General features: G+C 42.4%; 1 protein-coding gene across 1 annotated transcript in view; it reads right to left on the minus strand.

Moving 5' to 3' along the window:
- Positions 1 to 7271: 7271 nt before the first annotated feature.
- DDX27 (DEAD-box helicase 27) overlaps positions 7272 to 23453 on the minus strand; it is a 45024-nt gene continuing 28842 nt past the window's right edge. The window contains exons 12-21 of the mRNA XM_073606294.1: positions 22938 to 23091; positions 22075 to 22156; positions 20964 to 21141; positions 20767 to 20873; positions 19364 to 19460; positions 16782 to 16873; positions 16586 to 16703; positions 13723 to 13819; positions 13013 to 13084; positions 7272 to 7634 (exon numbers count right to left, since the gene is read on the minus strand). Of these exons, the coding sequence (XP_073462395.1) occupies positions 7619 to 7634; positions 13013 to 13084; positions 13723 to 13819; positions 16586 to 16703; positions 16782 to 16873; positions 19364 to 19460; positions 20767 to 20873; positions 20964 to 21141; positions 22075 to 22156; positions 22938 to 23091 (1013 nt within the window). The 3' untranslated portion in view covers positions 7272 to 7618. The remainder of the gene's footprint in view (positions 7635 to 13012; positions 13085 to 13722; positions 13820 to 16585; positions 16704 to 16781; positions 16874 to 19363; positions 19461 to 20766; positions 20874 to 20963; positions 21142 to 22074; positions 22157 to 22937; positions 23092 to 23453) is intronic.

Consider the following 23453-nt stretch of genomic DNA (forward strand, 5'->3'; position numbering starts at 1 on the left):
GTGTCCGAGTCAGTGCCAGACCGAGATCCTCATTGCTCAACCTTTCAGGGCTACAGCGATTATGGTGGAAGCAATTTTATCGTGCTGGTTAAGTCAGCAGGGAGGATACTGTATGCAGGGAAGCGATTGGAAGAGTACCCTGCGATGTGAGTGAACTTTTCCTGCTAGTCTTCCCTCCTTGTACATCTATAGTCCGTGCATCAGCAGTCGCTCTTCCCTACACATCAGACAGCAATAGTACGCTTCGCTTCCAGTATAAAGAGCACCTAAGGAGAGAGGCTCCTGGTGCAATATCTTTCATTCCCCGACTCTGTTGCGATTTTGCAGCATCTGACCTGCAGCCATGTTAAGTGTGGGATGAGGGGGGACCTGGCCGAGACAAGTATTGGTGGGATTCTATTGTGAGGAGGCAGACGAGAGCGCTCCTGTGTGGAGGATGAGCTCCACCACCCAGTGTGTCCCTCTGACTTGGTGAGGGGGTCCTCTATCTAGCTGTTGAGTTCCTCCCTCATGCTGATCAGTGATGTAGGCCATGCTTGGCTACTAATGGTTGTATTGGCTCCTATGAGGGAAGTCCAGAATAAGTGTCAGCTCTGCCTTGTCTTCTGTCCCACCCAGACACTGTTTGGTCTCATGCACACACTTTTTTTTTTTTTTTTTTTCCCCCTGAGCCTGGGTTCACACTATTGCAAATTCAGCCATACAGTTTGCATTTGCACAAATGCAGGAACTTCTTCCCCCCCCCCCCCCGCCCCGCATTGGGATCGGATTGTGTTGGCGATCAGATCTTTAAACCATTTTACAGTTCGCACTGCGATCTGATGGTGTCCATTAACTCTTTGTATTGACATCCACAGCAGTTCAGTGGGCAGTGTGAACTGCCAGTGAGGGTGATGGGAAACCCACATTGGAATCATGCTAATTACCACATTACTATACTTTGAACCGAGTGTGGTGTCCTTTTATGAAGCAGTGAAAGCTATTCACCGCTTCATTCTCCGGCATTCACAGTGGAGATCTTTCTCCTGTGTGCCAGTTTATGAAGCGGAGTAGTTCGCGTCACATTTGGAGTGAAGTGATCTACAAACGCTTCGAACAGTGTGGAACGGCCCCTGATACTGGAATCTCGTGAGACTTTACGTGATTACAGTACCAGAAATTCACAGAAACAGATGGCCGTTTATTAAGCAGTGAGAAATTATCACCGCTCAGTACACGGACAGACGGTGTGGTTAATGTTAAAGAGCCCCCCTACATTATATGTATACATGCACAATTATATATAATTAGTATGTTATATATTAGTGTTCAGGGGGGTCTGAATGAGGTAGAAGGAACTTAAAAAAAATCTTCTTTCCCCCTCAGATCCCACAGGATTCTCTCTTCACTCCCCAATTCTCCACCTCTGAGCTGGTGAATTGGGGAGTGTGAATTCTAACACAGGGCCTATTTAGAGGGGTGTTTAGAGACAAAGTCAAATGCCTCCAATAGTTGTGATTTTACTGCCCTTTGTGCATCCAACCTTTTGGAGTTTGCATGTACTCCTGTATTCAAAAAAAATTATCCCCCCCCCGGGTATCTGGAAATGTGACAGTGTATGTGTCTTTGCCACGTTTTTCTATGCATTTTAATCGGGAGGTGTCACCCCGCACCAAAAATGCAGGATTTTACTAAATGCAGCTAACCCACAACAGATCAGTGGAAAGGGTTCCATAGAATTACATGGTTGCACATTTTCTTCACTTTTTTGCATTTAAAAAAAAAAAAGCAGATCAGTGTGAAAGCAGCCAAACACATGTCATGCACAAGCATATCTAAACATACAGATGAGACTGTCTCCAAATTCAGTTTTCAGCTCCTAGGAAGACCTGTGTCCAAAAACAGCTAAATGCATTTTGAGGGTGAAACCCTCTTCCTTGGAGCCAAAAGTTTCCACCACAAGCTGGGCTCCACATCACCATCTTCCTTACTTGTGTTGTCAGGAGCCAGCTGTCTTCTGGTTCCTGCAGACAGTGTTCTGTCTTACCGCAGATCGTCCTCAGATGATCTGTGCATGTGCAGTAGTGACATCACATCAGCTGGCGTATCAACACGTGCAGATTGTCAGAGGCATTATCTGATGATCAGCAAAGCGTGGAGGCAGAATCTGATTCTGCCCTTGTGGATTTTGGGTGTGTTGCAGGATAGTGGAAGTTGTGTGTGTAACCAATATCCACCACCTTCTGCCTGTGAAGTCTCGCTCATGCGTAAAGAGCGAGCTAGAATCTGACAAGCAGATTCTGATTCTGCGCTTTGCTGATCGTTGAATGCCTCTGACATTATGTGAATGTGCAAGTTTTTAAGGTCGCACCAGCTGATCTGCAGATTAGCTGGAGTGATGTTACTACTGTGCATGCGCAGATCGTCTGAGGCATTATCTGCGGTAATCAACACCGGTCCCCCGATTAGCCAAAGGTTGGAAGTCGATAACCTCAGATGTGATGTGCATGTCCCACGAGGCGCATGTCCTTCCCCTAGGTGATGATGAAAGTAGGGGGATGGGGTGTAGTACAGAAACAAATACAGCCTTTTTACATGGGGGGGGGAAGCTTGTTGGGGTTGCAAAGTATATTTCCTGAAGGACTGCTTTAATTGATCCCAAGTGTAACCCTAGACCTGAAATTCCACATATAGGAGGGTGCGTTAGGGAGGTAGGCTCTACTAGTGCAATCTAGTGTCTTCTGTGCAGCATCAGTCTTGGTTTGTGATAACCTGTTTGAAACAAATTTATTAAAGGGAAACCGGCATTATTTACAAAAAAAAAGCCTCAATGTCAGGGCCAGTTCTGATGTCATCAATGGGGCTTAGTTCCAAAAATGCCTTTTTAGTGTTCTGTCTTGCACTGCAGATTATTTATTTTGTCATGGAAATTCTTCCAAACTGACTTTACAGGCCCATTGACACTAAACTGCATGTGAATAGCAAGAGTGTGGTGCAATTCACATGCAGTTCTGTGCAGTGCAATTTCAGCCTATTTATTTTGAAGGTGTGGTCTTGGGTCTATTCACATGGATTCTGACTTACTGGGTCATAAGTATTCTTTGCAAGCTGCATGCCTGAGTAAAGGTAGAAAATTAGTATCCACATGCTAAAGCAAAGAATGGATGCACAAAAATTTGTAATATGGTTTTCTATATTTTCTTTCAGAGGGGGTCTGTGCTGATAATTAGCACCTTTTGATGCTGTGCTGATAATCTGTGCCCAACACCTGCCAACCTGTCCCCCATAAATAATGCGAATCAGTGCCCCATCAGTAATGCCTGTCAGTAGCTCCTCATCAGTGCTGCCTATCAGTGGCCATCAGTTTTTTTTTTTTTTTTTTCGTTTATAGCGCAAAAATTAAACTGCAGAGGCGATCAAATATCACCAAAAGAAAGCTATTTGTGAGAAGAAAATTAAACATTTTTTAGTTTGCATACAGTGTTGCATGACCGCGCAATTGTCATTCAAAGTGCGACAGTGCTGAAAGCTAAAAATTGTCCTGGGCAGGAAGGGGGGGGGGGGGGGGGGGAGTGCCTGGTATGTAAGTGGTTAAATATCACTTGTTTTCACAAGGAACGCAAACATCCCTTGTGATGGCAAATGCAGTGACAAGTACTGCGTATTGCTTAGATCCCAGACCTCTGCTCTGCCCTTGAAAGCTTCAGATCAAACTGTAATCTGTTCGATCCAAAGCTTTTCCTTGTTGGTAATGGCCGGCTGAAACCGGAGATGACAAAATACTCGTTGCTTCCAGTTTCATATGCCAAAGAGCTGATTGGGAATGTTCCGTTCCCAGATCGGCTGTGTAGGGGTGCTGGTTCAGGCTCCTGGATGGATCCCAACTGTATGAACACTATCTTTCCCCAACCAAGACCGGCTCTGATGTCAGCCAACAGAGGCCTGCAGCTTGCTTTCAGTTGAAAACGGGTCACCGGAGTGCAGAACAAACTGCTCTCCTGTGATCCACAGGAGTACAGCCAAAACTAGCTTTGGCTATACTTCTCCTTTAATGTCAAAGGTATTTAATACCAAAAGGTGACCAAGAATGAATTGTTTTAGTTATTGGAGTCAGAGACCCCACAGATGTCAGCTACAAATAGAGTGGGGTAATACCTCCCTACTTGCAGCATAAGGAAAGCACACACCCCTCCATTTACAGAACTTCTTGTATTTTGTGAAAATACAGTATAACAAAACACTAGTTTCCAGCATGAATGAAAGGTTATATAGTATGGAAAAGTGAATGTCCTTGGAGTTTGTACACACACACCTGCTTTCTTTTTGCCACTTACTATATATATATATATATATATATATATATACACACATACACACATATATATACACACACATATATATATATACACCACACATACAGTCTTGCAAAAGTATTCAACCCCCTTGGCTTCTTACCTTATTTGTTACATTACAACCTTTAGTTCAATGTTTTGTTTTTTTTTATCTGAATTATATGGGATGGCTCAGAACACAATAGTATAAGTTGGTGAAGTAAAATTAGAAAAATATATACATAAAACTATTTTTCAGAAATAAAAAAAAAAAACTGATAATTGGCATGTGCGTATGTATTCACCCACTTTGTTATGAAGCTCATAAAAAGCTCTGGTGCAACCAATTACCTTCATAAGTCACATAATTAGTGAAATGATGTCCACCTGTGTGCAATCTAAGTGTCACATGATCTGTCATTACATATACACACCTTTTTGAAAGGCCCCGGAGGCTGCAACACTTAAGCAAGAGGCACCACTAACCAAACACTGCCATGAAGACCAAGGAACTCTCCAAACAAGTAAGGGACAATGTTGTTGAGAAGTACAAGATGATCCCTAGGAGCACCATCAAATCTATTATAACCAAATGGAAAGAACATGGCACTAGAGCAAACCTGCCAAGAGACGGCCGCACACCAAAACTCACCAACCAGGCAAGGAGGGCATTAATCAGAGAGGCAGCACAGAGACCTAAGGGAACCCTGGAGGAGCTGCAGAGTTCCACAGCAGAGACTGGAGGATCTGTACATAGGATGACAAAAAGCCGTACGCTCCATAGAGTTGGGCTTTATGGTAGAGTGGCCAGAAGAAAGCCATTACTTTCAGCAAAAAACAAAATGGCATGTTTTGAGTTTGCGAAAAGGCATGTGGGAGACTCCAAAATGTATGGAGGAAGGTGCTCTGATCTGATGAGACTAAAATTGAACTTTTTGGCCAGCAAAGAAAACGCTATGTCTAGCGCAAACCCATCACATCACCCAAAGAACACCATTCCCACAGTGAAACATGGTGGTGGCACCATCATGCTGTGGGGATGTTTTTCAGCAGTCGGGACTGGGAAACTGGTTGAGGGAAAGATGGATTGTGCTAAATACAGGGATATTCTTGATCAAAACCTGTACCACTCTGTGTGATTTGAGGCTAGGATGGAGGTTCACCTTCCAGCAGGACAATGTCCCCAAACACACTGCTAAAGCAACACTTGAGTGGTTTAAGGGGAAACATGTAAGTGTGTTGGAATGGCCTAGTCAATGCCCAGACCTCAATCCAATAGAAAATCTGTGGTCAGACTTAAAGATTGCTGTTCACAAGCGCAAACCATCCAACTTGAAGGAGCTGGAGCAGTTTTGCAAGGAGGAATGGGCAAAAGTCCCAGTGGTAAGATGTGGTGAGCTCATAGAGACTTATCCAAAGCGACTTGGAGCTGTGATAGCCGCAACAGGTGGCTCTACAAGTTATTGACTTTAGGGGGGTGAATAGTTATGCACATTGTCTTTTTCTGTTATTTTGTCCTATTTGTTGATTGCTTCACAATAAAAAAAACAAAAACCTCTTCAAAGTTGTGGGCATGTCCTGAAAATGACATGATGCAAATCCTCAAACAATCCATGGGGTAGGGCTTATATTGCAGCCATCACCGACAATCACGCTAGGTCTTATTTTCGGGGGAAACAGGGTACATATATACACACACACACACACACACACACACACACACACACGTTAGAGACATTAAGTGGTTTAAACAAGTTCACAAGCTATTGGCTTTTCAGTTAGGCATCTTGCACACCGCAGCTTGAAAAAGCTTGAAAAAGCTCAGGAAAGCCTACATTTTTTTACGGAGCTAAAATACAGCCCATTAATTGTAGTGTGCCTATGCACGTAAACAAGCGCCATGTATTCTTCAGTGAAAAAAAAAAAAATCTGCATTTTTGGTCAGTAATTTACACCTCATGCACGCAAATGTCAATTAACATATTGTGAACGTGAGAATAAGTGTGCGAAAATTGTGAATGCATATGCACGCAAATACATACTGGAAAAAAAAATTGATGCTCAAACAGGAGTATCTTGTGCAAGAGGCTTAAAAGTGATGACTTGTACAGTACATGTGGGGAGCACAGTAACTTGCTTTAGTGTGGAGAGCAGGAGGAACTCAGGGAACATCCATCACTTCCAATTTCAGTTCATATATTTCCCAGCTCCAGTGGCCGGGAAGAAGCTAATCAAATATCTCAGTGTTCACCACTCCTTTAGAAAGTCAATAGTTGTAGATTAATTCCTGGGTGGTACATCAAGTCAGTTTCCATACAGTATGCATCCTGGAGCAGGACAGATCCGTTTGCTGACTATAGAACTACACAAACCTGTTGTTAGGTACTGCAGTAAGGCTTAATGTACACGGGACATTTTTACAACCTCTCCTGAATGATTTAACTTGACAGATAGTAACCCACATTTAAAACGTCAGTTTCGCCGCGTTTACATGCCGTGTTTAGCGTTTAAAAAACCAAAAATATATATAAAAATGCCTGTAAACGAAACACGGCTAACCGTGAGTTACCATGTTTAGAAGTGTTTGGCGCTTGAAATGCCTCTAAACTCAGCTTCTGAACCCATTTTTTTCTTTGCGTTCCAAAAAATGATTCCCTGTGTACATGTACTGATAAGATAACAGAGGTTCAGGAGCAGTTGAAGAAAATGCCCAACTGCTCCTAAACGTCCGTTTAGCAACAGCAGTGTACATGAGGCCTAACTGACAAATCAATTACAAATTCACTTTTAAATGCATTTTTTTTTGAGTATGGATATGGCTCAAATGCAGCAGTCCTGTAGTCTACATCATTTGTGACAACACCCTCCAACCATCTTTGCACATTCTGGATCCAGAGATCGTAATAAGGGAAAGGAGGCTAAACAGAGGGAATGTACTTGTGACTGAAACTCATGCAAGAATTTCAAAAAAATATTTTAATAAAAATTAGTTCACATTGCAAACAAAAATACAATATGGTGTTCTTTCATCCATTGGTTGCTGTGATCATGGAACCATCTTCTGGGCTTATAGGGTACCCATCAAGAAAATATACATAGTAAATCAGCCACTTGTTTTTGAAAAAAAACAGAGAGCTCTGGGGGCTGTCCTGTTTTCATTACTTAATTGCTGACCAGAACCAGTACATACATCACTTGTACCGGAATACTCTGTGTTGGATAGTGCTTGACCTCCAGATACATGAAGTATTTAGTCCAGATAAAGTCTTTTTTGTAGAATGTCTTGCAAAAATCAGAACATGACGACATCACTTCCTGCGATACCTGAGACGAAAAATACATTTTTATTAGATTAGGCATCTTTTACCTATAACAGCCTTGCTCTTAACCATTTCCTGATTGGAGGTCAGATTCCCAAGTTTAGCAATTTCAGTTAACCAGACAATAGCTGTATGACTAATTTTTAACTATATAAATGTTTATACATTTTTGAGTACATTATGAAGTTTTATTTGACACACTGGGTTTATTATAGGCTGACAATATGTCCAAAAATATATTTATTACTGTAATTGGTTTGAACTGGATGGACTTGTGTCCATTTTCAACATAACTATGTCATTCTATCGGACAATTACAAGATTGGACAGATAAACACTGCCATCTGCAGGATGAAAGCTTATTGTGTCAAGGAAGCCTCCAGCCTACATGTGATCACTAGGTCATACAGTAGCTAACAATAGTGATCACATGATTGGGAGCCATTTTGAATTGGTTGTCAAGCATCTGGGAGGACCCAGAGCTGTCAGTGACAGCTGGGATTGAGCGCCACCAGTCTCAAAGTGTCGTCTGACAGGTTTCAAACAAAAGGCTGACTGACGTATCCAGCACCAGTTACATAAAGGTTGAGGGCCAATTAACCACTTCAGCCCCGGAAGGTTTTACCCCCTTCCTGACCAGAGCACTTTTTACAATTTGACACTGCGTCGCTTTAACTGCTAATTGCGCTGTCATGCAATGCTGTACCCAAACGAAATTTGCGTCCTTTTCTTCCCACAAATAGAGCTTTCTTTTGATGGTATTTGATCACCTCTGCCATTTTTATTTTTTGCGCTATACACGGAAAAAGACCGAAAATTTTGAAAAAAAATGATATTTTCTACTTTTTGTTCTAAAAAAAAATCCAATAAACTCAATTTTAGTCATACATTTAGGCCAAAATGTATTCGGCCACATGTCTTTGGTAAAAAAAATGTCAATAAGTGTATATTTATTGGTTTGCGCAAAAGTTATAGCGCCTACAAACTAGGGTACATTTTCTGGAATTTACACAGCCTTTAATTTATGACTGCCTATGTCGTTTCTTGAGGTGCTAAAATGGCAGGGCAGTACAAAACCCCCACAAATGACCCCCACAAATGACCCCATTTTGGAAAGTAGACACCCCAAGGAAATTGCTGAGAGGCATGTTGAGCCCATTGAATATTCATTTTTTTTGTCCCAAGTGATTGAATAATGACAAAAAAAAAAAAAAATTACAAAAAGTTGTCACTAAATGATATATTGCTCACACAGGCCATGGGCATATGTGGAATTGCACCCCAAAATACATTTAGCTGCTTCTCCTGAGTATGGGGATACCACATGTGTGGGACTTTTTGGGAGCCTAGCCGCGTACGGGGCCCCGAAAACCAATCACTACCTTCAGGATTTCTAAGGGCGTACATTTTTGATTTTACTCCTCACTACCTATCACAATTTTGAAGGCCATAAAATGCCCAGATGGCATAAACCCCCCCCAAATGACCCCATTTTGGAAAGTAGACACCCCAAGCTATTTGCTTTGAGGCATGTTGAGTCCATGGAATGTTTTATATTTTGACACAAGTTGCGGGAAAGTGACAAATTTTTTTTTTTTCTGCACAAAGTTGTCACTAAATGATATATTGCTCACACAGGCCATGGGCATATGTGGAATTGCACCCCAAAATACATTTAGCTACTTCTCCTGAGTACGGGGATACCACATGTGTGAGACTTTTTGGGAGCCTAGCCGCGTACGGGGCCCCGAAAACCAATCACCGCCTTCAGGATTTCTAAGGGTGTAAATTTTTGATTTCACTCTTCACTACCTATCACAGTTTCAGAGGCCATGGAATGCCCAGGTGGCACAAACCCCCCCCAAATGACCCCATTTTGGAAAGTAGACACCCCAAGCTATTTGCTGAGAGGCATGATGAGTATTTTGCAGCTCTCATTTGTTTTTGAAAATAAAGAAAGACGAGAAAAAAACATTTTTTTTTTCTTTTTTCAATTTTCAAAACTTTGTGACAAAAAGTGAGGTCTGCAAAATACTCACTATACCTCTCATCAAATAGCTTGGGGTGTCTACTTTCCAAAATGGGGTCATTTGGGGGGGTTTTTTGCGACCTGGGCATTCCATGGCCTCCGAAACTGTGATAGGCAGTGAAGAGTGAAATCAAAAATTTACGGCCTTAGAAAGCCTGAAGGCGGTGCTTGGTTTTCGGGGTCCCGTACGCGGCTAGGCTCCCAAAAAGTCTCACACATGTGGTATCCCCGTACTCAGGAGAAGCAACAGAATGTATTTTGGGGTGTAATTTCACATATTCCCATGGCATGTTTGAGCAATATATCATTTAGTGACAACTTTGCGCAAAAAAAAAATAAAAAAAATAAAAAATTGTCTCTTTCCCGCAACTTGTGTCACAATATAAAATATTCCATGGACTCGACATGCCTCTCAGCAAATAGCTTGGGGTGTCTACTTTCCAAAATGGGGTCATTTGGGGGGGTTTTGAACTGTCCTGGCATTTTATGCACAACATTTAGAAGCTTCACACATAACCCACTCTTCTAACCACTTGAAGACAAAGCCCTTTCTGACGCTTTTTGATTACATAAAAAAATAAATTTTTTTTTGCAAGAAAATTACTTTGAACCCCCAAACATTATATATTTTTTTTAAAGCAAATGCCCTACAGATTAAAATGGTGGGTGTTTCATTTTTTTTTTTTTTCACACAGTATTTGCGCAGCGATTTTTCAAACGCATTTTTTGGGGAAAAAACACACTTTTTGAAATTTTAATGCACTAAAACACACTATATTGCCCAAATGTTTGAAGAAATAAAAAATATGATCTTAGGCCGAGTACATGGATACCAAACATGACATGCTTTAAAATTGCGCACAAACGTGCAGTGGCGACAAACTAAATACATTTTTAAAAGCCTTTACAGGTTACCACTTTAGATTTACAGAGGAGGTCTACTGCTAAAATTACTGCCCTCGATCTGACGTTCGCGGTGATACCTCACATGCATGGTGCAATTGCTGTTTACATTTGACGCCAGACCGACGCTTGCGTTCGCCTTAGCGCGAGAGCAGGGGGGACAGGGGTGCTTTTTTTTTTTTTTTTTTTTTTTTTTTTTTTCTTCTTCTTTATTATTATTATTTTTTTTTATCTTATTTTAAAACTGTTCCTTTCATTTTTTTTTTTAAATCATTTTTATTGTTATCTCAGGGAATGTAAATATCCCCTATGATAGCAATAGGTAGTGACAGGTACTCTTTTTTGAAAAAATTGGGGTCTACCACTCACTGCCCTAACACTGTAACTGTCACAAACTGACACCAATCAGTAATCAGAAAAAAAAAAAAAATACTGCTTGGTGTCAGTTTGTGACAGGGAGGGGGGTGGGAGGGATCGGGGGGCGATCGGGGGTGTTTTACTGGCATGTTCTACTGTGTGTGTTTGTGTTTTGTGCACTTACATGTCTTCTCTCCTCGGCGCTGGAACGGAAACTGGCAAGCCATGGAGAGATGACATCACATCCTCTGCCTGTGTGAAACTACACACAGGCAGGGGAGGATTCCGATTGGCTGGGAGCGATCGCGAGGGGGGGCCACGATCGGATGGTCTCCCCCTCGCCTCCCAACGCTCCCAGTGAAATGCCGACTGCCGCTGGCACCGGGGGGGGGGTCCGATCGTACGTGATTCTGCCTGCCCGTGCCATTCTGCCGACGTATATCTGCGTTAGGCGGTCGGCAAGTGGTTAAGTTAAACACTGTCTACCAACCGGCACTGCAAGAGGTCCAAGTTGGAGCCATTCCAGAAATGTATTTTAAAGGGGTTGTAAACCCTCATGGTTTTTCATCCTAATGCATTAAGGTGAAAAACCTTCTGTAGCATTGCAGCCCCCCAGTGCTCCCGTTTTACTTACCTGAACCCGGTTTTCTTCTCCACGGGGACGAGCACACCAGCTCTAGCTGGTGTCTCGTGTCCTGATTGGATAGATTGATAGTAGTGCAGCAATTGGCTCCTGCTACTCTCAATCAAATCCAATGACGCGGGGCTGAGTCCTGCTTTCTGTGTGACCCGCACGTGTGTCCACCGAAGGAGAGCGCTTCTCAGACGTGGGCACTCGATGCGGGGAGGAGCTACTAGCGCCGCTGAGGGACCCCAGAAGAGGATGATCGGGGCCACTCTGTGCAAAACGAACTCCACAGAGGAGGCAACTAAGACGTTTGTTATAAATTAAAAAAAAAAAAAAAAAAAAGCAAGGATTTTGTCAGCTTTGAAGAAAAACAAAATATGATACATTGTCAGAGCTTTTTTTTTTGTGTCACCTAGTGAGGCTGCTATGGAAAAGAAATATGCAATTGGTATCCACCAACAGGTTTACTCAATTCTTTTTTTACAAAATTATATTTATTTTGGTATAAAGATATGACAAAAAAAAATAAAAATTGTCATATTCAATAATATTTTAAGAAGCAACAGAACTGGTAAGTTAGATGCATAACAGGTTTACTTTACTACTGCCTCTAAACAGAGGTACAATGGCACAGTGTATAGACTCGAAAAGTAAGTAATCAATTGTTATCTTTTGATCAGAATTAGGTGGCGTTATGTATTAATGGGGGTGTGCATCAATCATTGTACATGGCCACAAGGTAATAGAAAAACTGCAAAATCATCTGAATATACTTGGACATTAACGGCACTGAAGTGATAAAGCTTGTAAACCACACTCCAGGCAATATATGGGCATCAGTTGAGGATGAATTACATGTAGCTCTGGCATCAAATTCTCATGCACATTAAAGTGATGTAATGTAAAGTCTCGTTTTTTTTTTTAATAAAAATAACAAACACGTTATACTTACCTGCTCTGAGCAGTGGTTTTGCACAGGGCAGCCCAGAACCTCCTCTTCTCAGGTCACTGGGCACCCGAACAGAGCTGAAGCTCCGTGTATCCATTCACACATGGAGCCGCGACTAGGCCCTGCTCCTCTCTCCTGATTGGCTAACAGTTTAACAGCAGCGGGAGCCAATGGTGCTGCTGTATCTCAGCCAATCAGGAGGGAGAGTCCCAAACGGATGAGGCACTCGGACATTGCTGGATAGAGATGGGGCTCAGGTAAGTATTGGGGGGGGGGGCACTGCTGCACACAGAAGGCTTTTTATCTTAATGCATAGATTGCATTAAGATAAAAAAAAAAAACTTGACTTTAAACCACTTTAATGCCCCTTGCATAGGGTTCATCAATATCAAAAAGAATGCTGTTCCCTCATGGAAGGCAAAAATAACACAAAGCACCACATGGGTGGAACATAACTCTTCTGATTAACAAAGAACAAAAATATTAAAGATTACAATCTTATATTTCCCAACATACCGTGACTTAGATTTAAAATTTCCTTTCCTGCGCTGCTGTATTCCCAGGCGTTTTCGGTCTTCAAAAGATGGGCTGCAAGAAAAAAAGAACCTCAAACCACACTATTTACACAAACTACAAACTAGTTTAGATCTCTGAAAAGAGCACAAACAGGAAGATTTCCACACAAAACATGAACTGGAAAAATTTTAAATGCGACTTTTCCTGTTTGTGGCCACAACGCTTCAAAGTATTCACACTACAATGCCTCTGAATGACCATCTGAAGTGCCTGCATGGTTATCTTAGCTCAGCTGTGGGTTAAAGTGCAAGGCAATTCACAAACCCCAAAATGTTCCCAGCATTATTCTATTGCTGGGTACTACAGCAGTCAAAAACTGAACCTGGTCCTGTGTATAACTGACTGTACGGTCCAGAGAGAAATGCATACTGTAGTGTTTTACTGGGAATGCTGGCCATTTAGGAGGGCCAGTTATTGTTCAATGCCGTTTTACATTAATGCTGTTACCAATAATATTGTAGACTTTTTTTTTTTTTTGGTTGAAACTGCTTTGGTTTTTGGATGTGTTTCAATACTGCAGTTCCTTCTACCAGCCTCTGCCAAAGGGTAATCAATTGTGCCTATATGAATAATAAACCCTCTGACTGCTGCACTTGACTTAATGAACCACTACTTCCTCATCATGGGATGATGGATGAGAAGTGACTTACCCCGCTCTGTATTTTTTCAGGGCTTTGCGGCTTGTGTTTGTTAGTTCCTCATCAAACACTGTGCTTTTCTTCTGTTTCTTTGGCTTTGATGGTTTGGCTGAAAAACAAAAAGTAGAGGGCTCTGCCATGATTTGAAATTAGAGTAACTTGTATTACAGGGCAACAGGTTTTTAGTTGTAGATTAGCAAGAGCTTAATTGTCAGGTTTTTTTCAGCACCTACGTCCCCATCAGGGAGATTTCCCTTCTCCATGTTCTGTTGACACAACAGGAAGTAGAGGAAATCTCTTCACAGTAAGGAAAATACCCTCTTAGTGGTAACCAAGATGAGTTCCCTTCTATTCCAGTTTGGATTTCCCATCACTTTCACTTCTTCTAATTTTAATGAGTGTCTTGTTAAACTCCCTTCCATGAAAAAGTTTTATCCCTATTGTGGGGTCACCAGTATGATATTTGTAAATTAAAATCATATTCCCTCTCAAGCGTCTCTTCTCCAGAGGGAATAAGTTCAGTGCTCACAACCTTTCCTCATAACTAATATCCTCCAGACCCTTTATTAGCTTTGTTGCCCTTCTTTGTACTCACTCCATCTCCAGTACATCCTTCCTGAGGACTGGTGCCCAGAACTGGACAGCATACTCTAGGTGCGGCTGGACCAGAGTCTTGTAGAGCGGGAGAATTATCGTTTTCTCTCTGAAGTTGGTCCCCTTTTTAATGCATGCCAATATTCTGTTTGCTTTATTAGCAGCAGCTTGGCATTACCTGCCATTGCTGAGCCTATCATCTGCTAGGACCCCCAGGTCCTTTTCCATCCTAGATTCCCCCAGAAGTTCACCCCCTAGTGAGTAGATTGCATTCATATTTTTGCCACCCAAATGCATTATTTTACATTTTTCTACATTAAACCTAATTTGCCATGTAGTTGCCCACCCCATTAATTTGTTCAGATCTTTTTGCAAGGTTTCCACATCCTACAGAGAAGTTATTGCCCTTCTTAGCTTAGTATCATCTAAAAATACAGAGATTGAACCCCACTGCCCACCCCTGACCATTCCGAGTACTCCCCATTTATCACCACCCTTTGAACTCGCCCTTGTAGCAAGTTTTCAATCCATGTATTCACCCTATGATCCATGCCAACGAACCTTATTTTGTACAGTAAATGTTTATGGGGAACTGTGTCAAATGCTTTTGCAAAATCCAGATACACCACATCCACGGGCCTTCCTTTATCTAGATGGCAACTCACCTCCTCATAGAAGGTTAATAGATTGGTTTGGCAAGAAAGATTCTTCATGAATCCATGCTGATTACTGCTTATGATACCATTCTCATTACTAAAATCTTGTATATAGTCCCTTATCATCCCCTCCAAGAGTTTGCATACTATTGATGTTAGGCTAACTGGTCTGTAATTCCCAGGGATATGTTTTGGGCCCTTTTTAAAAACTGGTGCTACATTGGCTTTCCTCCAATCAGCTGGTACCATTCCAGTCAGTAGACTGTCAGTAAAAATTAGGAACAATGGTCTGGCAATTACTTGACTGAGTTCCCCAAGTACCCTCAGATGCAAGCCATTTGGTCCCAGTGATTAATGTTAAGTTTCCCAAGTCTAATTTGAATTCTGTCCTCTGTTAACCATGGAAGTGCTTCCTGTGATGTGTCATGAGCGATTCAAGAGATTCTTTCCTGCAACTATCGCTCTGTCTAAGGTCTGCTGACCTTAGATTTTTGTCCACACTACACAAAGCATCTGTAGCCCATTCTCCCCCTCCAAAACACAATAATAAACGTTCCAGCATCATCACCCTGCCCAATGCAGATTCGGAATTCATCGCTGAATATCACTTTCATCCAGTCATCTACAGTTCATAATTGCTTTTATTTAGCCTACAGTAGGCTAAAGAAAAGCAATCATGACCGTGGATGACTGGATGAAAGGGATATACAGCGATGAATCACAAATCTGCATTGGGCAAGGGTGATGATGCGGGAACTTTTGTTTGGTGCTGTTTTAATGAAATGTATGAAGACTGAAGAAAAACATGCAAATTTCCACAATCATTGATGATATGGGGTTGCATGTCAGGTAAAAGGTACGGGGGGAGATGATGTTATTAAATCTTCAAATATATTGAGATTTTGGACACTTTCTTATTCCATCATCTGAAAGGATGTTTGGTGATGAGGACATCATTTTTCAGGATGTAATCTGATGCAGATGTTTGTTTTAGAACTGCAACGTACATGGTGATTCCAATAACATATTCCTCAGAGTTTAGTAATTCCATATTTTTTTCCTTTCTTTCCTGCTTGATCTGCAAAAACAGTTGCAACTGACTACAGCTATTTTTTTTTAAATGTTTCTTAAAACCAGAAGTTTCGAAACCACGTTAAATAAAAATATAGTTTTTTTTTTTTTTACACAATTAAACAAATGAATGAACATTTTACAAGAGTGGTGATTCCATACATTTTGCCAGGGGTTGTGCCTAGATCTTGCTCCTAAAACTGCAGCATTGTTTACATCTTTCTGCTGGCTTTTTGATTCAACAATTGCACTCGCACAGGTTAGTCCGAGAGGCTTCTATGGGGCTGGTAGACATAAGATCTGATCCGTCCACCAACCACTTAAAAGTCAATGAACCCCAACTACAAAGGCAGGGATGTACACTATGATCAAGAAGCCAGCAGAGAGATGTTGACAAAGAATGGGGAAAGGGGAAAAACATAGAAGCATGAGAGGCATCCAACTAGCATTTTCAAAGGCAATCTCAGCAGGTTCGGTTTTCCTGTTTGTTATGACAAGCATCTTTCAGTTAAAATAGGCAACTATTTTCCACTAATACCACTACTTGTGCTTACCTGCGACTTCATCTTCCACAGGCATTGCCCGTGCTCTCTTGGGCTTGCGGTCTCTCTTGGCCACACGCTCCGCATACATCTGAGCCTTCAAGACTTCAAACTGAGAGCGCTCTTCAGCCTGTAAAGAGAGAATACAGGTCACACAAAAGCAAAGATGGAATTCAGGAAACTGAACAGTCCTTTTGTTCTGTCTTACTGTCATGTCTTTCTTTTTAACATCCGCTATGAACTTCTTCCTCTTTTTTTTTCCTCGCAATGCCAAATCAAATTCCTGAAGAGCATGGGATACTGGTAGATTGAAAAAGAAAAAGAAATAAGCACCTTAGCTTGAAACAACACACTGCATAAAAAAAGCTTTTTTTTTAGCAAACTCCATGCACGCTTTCATGTGATTTGTACTGAGGAGAGGCTTCCGTCTAGCCACTCTGCCATAAAGCCCAAATTGGTGGAGGGTTGCAGTGATGGTTATTCTTCTGGAACTTTTTCTCTCCATCTCCACACAGGATTTCTGGAGCTCAGAGTGACTATCAGGTTCTAAGTCACCGCTCTTACTAAGACCCTTGTCCCCCAATTGCTCAGTTTGGCCAGACGACCAGCTCTTGGAAGTCCAGATTGTGCCACACTTCTTTCATTTGAGAATTATGGTGCCCTTAGGAACCTTCAGTGCAGCAGAAATTTTTTGTAGCCTTCCCCAGATCTGTGACTGGCAATAATCCTGTCTCTGAGCCCTGCAAGCAGTTCCTTTTACCTTGTGGCTTTTGCTCTAATACAGTATGCATTGTCACCTGTAAGGCTGGCCCATACATATTATACAATGTTCTTGTATAATTTCCCTTTAGATTTACCAAAACCATAGAATATGAGGTCAAACCTAGACAGTTTCAAATTGTATGCAATCAGGTAGGCCTTTATACTACATAGTTGAAGGTAAATCTAAAGAAAATTGAATAAGAAAATTGTATAATGTATTGCCAGCTTAAGGCCTTTTATAGAGAGGTGTGTGCCTTTCCAAATCATGTCCAATCAATTTAATTTACCACAGGTGGACTCCAATCCGGGTGTAGAAACATCTAAGCAACGATCATGAGAACGGGACACCTGAGCTAAATTATAAGTGTTGCAAAGGGTCTGAATACTTATGCCAAATACAATGTGCTTTACGAATATGCTCTGTGGAGAAGACTTCAAGGGAGCTCCCAACTGGCCACACACTGTGGGTCAATTTTATGACCCAGATGGACTGTGGTGTGCTTAGCACAGTGATGCATAAAGGAGACTGGATTGGGATATCTACTCTCCACTATTTTTAATTAAACCAATGTGAGCAGCTGAATGTGACTTAGTCTTAAATCGGTAATAAAGACGCATGCACATGGGAGTCACGATCGAGGCACAGCACTCTGAATGGATGGCACACTTGAATGTTGCTATCATTCAGAGCACAGTGTGCATGCGCCGGTGGCATTACTGGCCAATCATGTGACGTCTCCAACAATATTGTAGACCAGCAGGGCCAATCGTGTTTTGCATATGCTGACAAGGATCATGCAGAATGGAGAACCGTGAGCAGAGGAGAAGGTCATCCAGATGCTGCAGCTCATGCAGGGGTAGGGAGTTCGCGAAGTTGTGTTGCTTAACACAGGGCTTGAGAAATTTGCATTGATTCTAGCCCTTTTGACTGGCAGGGCTTTGTTTATGGAGGCAGAGATGGGCAAACACTGATCTCTACAAGGGGACTCTGATACAATTGGGGGGGGGGGGGGGCGCTAATATGAAGGGACTCTGATCTAATCGGGGATGAGAATATAAAGGGACTGATCTAACTGGGGGGGGGGGGGGTGCTGATGTAATGGTAGGTCACTAAGGGGGGTGGATGCTGATATTGGGGGACTCTGATCTAATGGGAGGGGGTGGCGACGTCTCATCTGGTCAGCAGCAGTCAGCAACCCAATTAGCTCTCGGTCCCTGTACATCAGCGCCTCTACCCATAGATTGTCTTACCAGTGGGACTCAGAAGCACCTGCAAGCCAACAGGTGTCTGCAGCTGGGAGCCAGAGTTGAAGGATGGAGCTGGAAGGTGGAGCAGCTGCGACTCCAGGGGTATTGTTCACCCATCTAGTCTGTGCAGTGTGTCATTAGTTGCTAGCACACCCAGCGGTCCCACAACCAATGACTGGAATGCAAAAGAGATCACTGAGGCAGGCAGGGGAGAAGGCAGAGACCACAGGAAGGCAGGCGCAGCTGACATTAGCAGAGCCCAGTGCTAAAAGTTGGTACAGCCGTCCTGGGGACGCCCTCCACAATGGCAGAACTTCAGGGCTCGGCCGCAATTGCAACCTTGGTAGCTCAGCCACTGGATCGGCTACCTGGCCCTGCATGTTCGGGGAGTCAGGCAGTGGGAGTTGCTTGCGCTTGGTGCCAGCGGTGGATGGGCTGGTGGGAGCCCAGGAGTCGAAATGCAATTTTTGGTCGATATGGTGACCTGGCACTTGAGATTTGGCGAGCCTTGGCTTAGCAGTAGAGGAAGACAAGGTCACCAAGATGACCATGTTATCTGGAAAGGCAATGTAAATCTCACGACTGCCATGACAGCAATACAATTCTTAATGGCAGGTAAACACTAATAAAATTTTCATTGTAACCCAACTAGCTGCAAGTGCTAATACAAACAGGTTGCTTTACTGAAATTTTTCTACACCCAAGGCCAATTCAAGTCTAAACATGCTACAATTTTTTTTTTTGTTATAACCCCCGCTGCAGGCCCATTTCTCCACCTACACTTTTCTTTCTTTCTCTCTTCCCTGGTCTGGAACCAGCTTCTCTCCAGACCCTGAGGTTGATTTCCTTCTTGCAGTCTATCTTGTGCCGACTTTATCTGAAAACCACACAAAAATGCACATTTGCAACTTCAAAAGAAACCAAAGCAATACCAAGCAGAGAAAAAGTGGCTATTCATGTAACAGTTGTGTTGGGGGGGGGCACATACCAATTGTGTATGTGTGTAATTTGCCTCACACTTTACAGTGGTACTTTTTAATGCGCCAGTGTGGCTTAATTTGTACTTGCCAGTGTAATTAGAGCTTTTGTTCCAAATAGTATGTTTTTGTCAGGATATGTAATCACACACTTAAAGTGCTTGTAAACCAATTTTTTTTTTAACTATAAAAATAACAAACATGCCCATACTTACCTGCTCCATGTAAGCACAGAGCAGCCCCCGATCCTCTTCTTCTTGGGTCCCCCGCCTGCACTCCGGGCTCCTCCTCTTCATTGGGTGTCCCCACGGAAACCTGCTTGGGGCACCCATGTGGGCTCACTCCTGAGTCCCGCTGCTGTGTCCATTGACACAGGCAGCGGGACTCAGCCCTGCGTCACTGGATTTGATTGACAGCAGCGGGAGCCAATAGCTGCTATCAATCTGTCCAATGAGGAGGCACTCGTGCACATCGCTGGATCGTATCGGGCTTAGGTAAGAAAAGGGGGGGGGGGGTCTGGGGGGCTGCTACAGCACAGGTTTTCCACCTTAATGCATTGAAGAAAAAAACAAAAAAAAAAAAAAACAAAAAACAAAACTTAAAGCGGAAGTCAACCCAACGATTTAAGTTTAAAAAAAGTGTCCCATGCCCGGCACGTGTCGGAAATGTAGTGGTCAGATTGGTTGTGCTCTCAACCAAACTGTCATAGAGCACATATCAGATTTTGACACATTTGACACAGAGGAAAAAAAGTTGATCAAGCAGAGGCCAAGATGGCAGCTTCCATGGCTGAAAAGAAGAGGAGGGTTTACTTCCATCTAAACCCAAGAAAACAGTTTCCAGTCCAGTGGTGGCTGCATTTGTTTTTTTGTCAGGCTTTGTTACCTGGGGATCCTGCTAATAAGACACTTCCTGTCCTAGGTGAACACTCACCATACTGTACCTATGGAAAAGCAACAGTCAGCCTAGGACAGAAATACAGAACATCTCCCTACCATGTTGTGGGGAACCCTAAAAAGACTACTGGACACTTCCCCCGAATTCTCCGTAACATAAGAGGGAGATGTGTTTAGTCCACAGAGCTGGGAACAACAACTAATAACAGTGCAGCAAGCATAGAGCACATATCAGATTTTGGCACAGAGGGAAAAAATAAAAAAATTAAAAACAAACACACACAGAGCGGTACAAATAAGTTCCTCCCACCTGAGCCTCAGACTTATGCATCTCCTTCTCCTCTTTTTCTAGCTGTAACACTGCATAAATCTCCTTTTCCATGTTCTTGATCTTTTCCCGAAACTTAGAGATCACATCTGATGGAAAACACCCATAAAAGGTTAAAATTACAAGAGTCTCTGTCATTCAGCTGAAATGTCACCAAGCCTCTCACCAGCCAGTCTCACCTTGAGGAAGGACTCTGGCCTTCACGGGAGCCTGTGCTTTCTTAACAATGTCCTTCATTATTTTCCTTTCTTCTTCGCCAACCAGAGAAACAGAACGCCCAGCCTTGCCAGCACGGGCTGTACGGCCAACCCTGTGAACGTAGTGCTTCATTGTGGCGGGCATAGTAAGATTAATTACCTGAAGGAATAACAGGATGTTGTATGAGAAATTGTATGAATATTTCTTTTAAGCAGATGCCCTGGAGAACAAAATGATTGTTGCAATTTTTTATGTTGCACAATATTTGTGTAACGGTTTATCAAAACACAAATTTTCAGGAAAATACACTTTCATGAATTTCAGTGCATACAAAAAACACAATTACATTTTTTTTTGTAAAATATAAAAAGTTGATATATGACGACCTGTAAACAGATACCAAACATGTCACACTTTAAAATTGCATATGCCTGTGGTACTATGCTACCTAAAAATCTCAGCTTAGGAGTTACACAGGAGGTCTGGCCCTAGAATTATTGCTCTCACTCTGACGATATCGCACATGTATGGTGCAATCGCTGTTTACATATGCATGCAGGACCAACATGCGTGTGGGAAAGGCAGTATGGAGGAGATACAGGGTCGCTTTACAATTTATTTTTTATCCCCATCTGGCTACAAAAGCATCGGATCACATAGATATTGATCAGATGCTTTACATGCCAGTATTGGTTTCTGACATCACAGGGGGGGGGTAACAACAGAAGTTCCTCTCACTCTTTGTACAGCATCAGATACTACCAGTTGCATTGATACCGGGCTCCTCAGTGAGATGGGAGAGCCCTGTAAAGGCGGTGGTAGGGTCGGGTGACCCCCTTCTGCCGCCTGTAAAAGTGAACGGGTGGGCAGAAAACAGCTGCTTGGATCACTTTTACTATGTAGAAAATAGTTGGCCCCAAAAAAAAAAAAAAAAAAAAAAAAAAAAAAAAAAAAAAAAAAAAGATACCTCGATCATTGCTGAAGAGGTGACAGATATCACTGGTTCCACTTATTTGATTGAAGGCCAACAAAATTACCAAGTTGTTTTAACCATACTGAAGATATCATACAGTTGCTCTGCATTTAGCTCACCGTTTTAACTCCTTGAATATCCAACCCTCGAGCTGCAACATCTGTAGCCACCAGAATATCGATCTGCTCATCTTTAAATCGTCTACAAAATAGGAGTAAAGGGCAAACAATAGCAAACAGTGGTTTAAAGATCAGTTTTGGTGATCATATCTTAAACCGAACTTCATTCTTTTAATCAACACTGACAACTTTTAATCCTTATACTGCTCTAACATTCATAGATAGATAGAAAATATAATATTCTTTTCTTTCTTTTTTTTTTCCCTCGAAGGAAAGAACATCTTTAAAGTGGAGTTCAGCCGGAATTTTTTTTTTTTTGAAAAAGTCAGCAGCTACAAATACAGCAGCTGCTGACTTTTAAAATAAGAACACTTACCTGTCCAGGGCGCCCACGATGTCCTCACCCGAAGCCGACCTGTCCCTCGGCTCAGGGTGCAGGCGCCGGCATCTTCAGTAAGGGAATCAAGAAGTGAAGCCTTGTAGCTTCCCAGTCTGGTTCCCTACTGCGCATGCGCAAGTCATGTTGCATGTTCTGAATGGTCTCTGCGTGTCTCCCATTATGTCATATATCCCAGGAGTCTTCAGGAGGGGCTTTCTCAGCTAAGTACACCCTCCTGCCTGCCTGCATTCCTGAGATAAGGGTAGGTGGATTTCAGAAGTAAATGCTACATGAATCATCTGCTTTTACTCAAGATGGCCACTGCCAGAAATGCTAGGGTAGCATTTTTCAAAGTGGTTTCTCAGCATAATAAAGCATGGAGACATGGATGGATGAGTTTGTTCTGAATACTAAAAATGAATTAAATTGTGTTTTTGGTACTCAGATGCAGTGTAGTTCTGCTTTAAAAGAAGAATCTCGTTACCTGAGGGCCTCCAGACGCTGTGTCTGTGAAAGATTTCCGTGAAGCTCACCAACTCGCAGACCCATCAGACCCAATACGATGTGCATTCGGTGAGCTTGTTTCTTGGTTTGTGTAAAGAGCATAACGTGATCCTGGAAGGTGCGGGTCAGGAGAGCTAAAAGAAAGGTCATGGTAGGTTATAATACCTTGATTTTATAGATTTAAAATAATGATTTTGTGTATTGCTCTCTGACGTGGCAGCTACCACTTGGTTCTAGTAATGGGATATATTGAAAATGGTAGTTGGGTTAAATGCTGCAGACACATAACATGGAGTATGCAGATCCTAGGAAAGACACACGATTAGGCTTTGTTCACGCAGGGAGTGCAATACCCATACATCCCTGGCTGGCAGTTCTGTTGGGGTCTATTGGGACACAGAGGCTGCATGGACACAGCCGCTGTGTCCCGATATGACATCCATGTAGGTGCGTGTGTCCCCAATCTCACTCTGCAGATAAACACATCACTGTACGA

The sequence above is a fragment of the Aquarana catesbeiana genome, linkage group LG12, assembly GCF_042186555.1.
Source record: "Aquarana catesbeiana isolate 2022-GZ linkage group LG12, ASM4218655v1, whole genome shotgun sequence".
Lineage (NCBI taxonomy): Eukaryota > Metazoa > Chordata > Amphibia > Anura > Ranidae > Aquarana > Aquarana catesbeiana.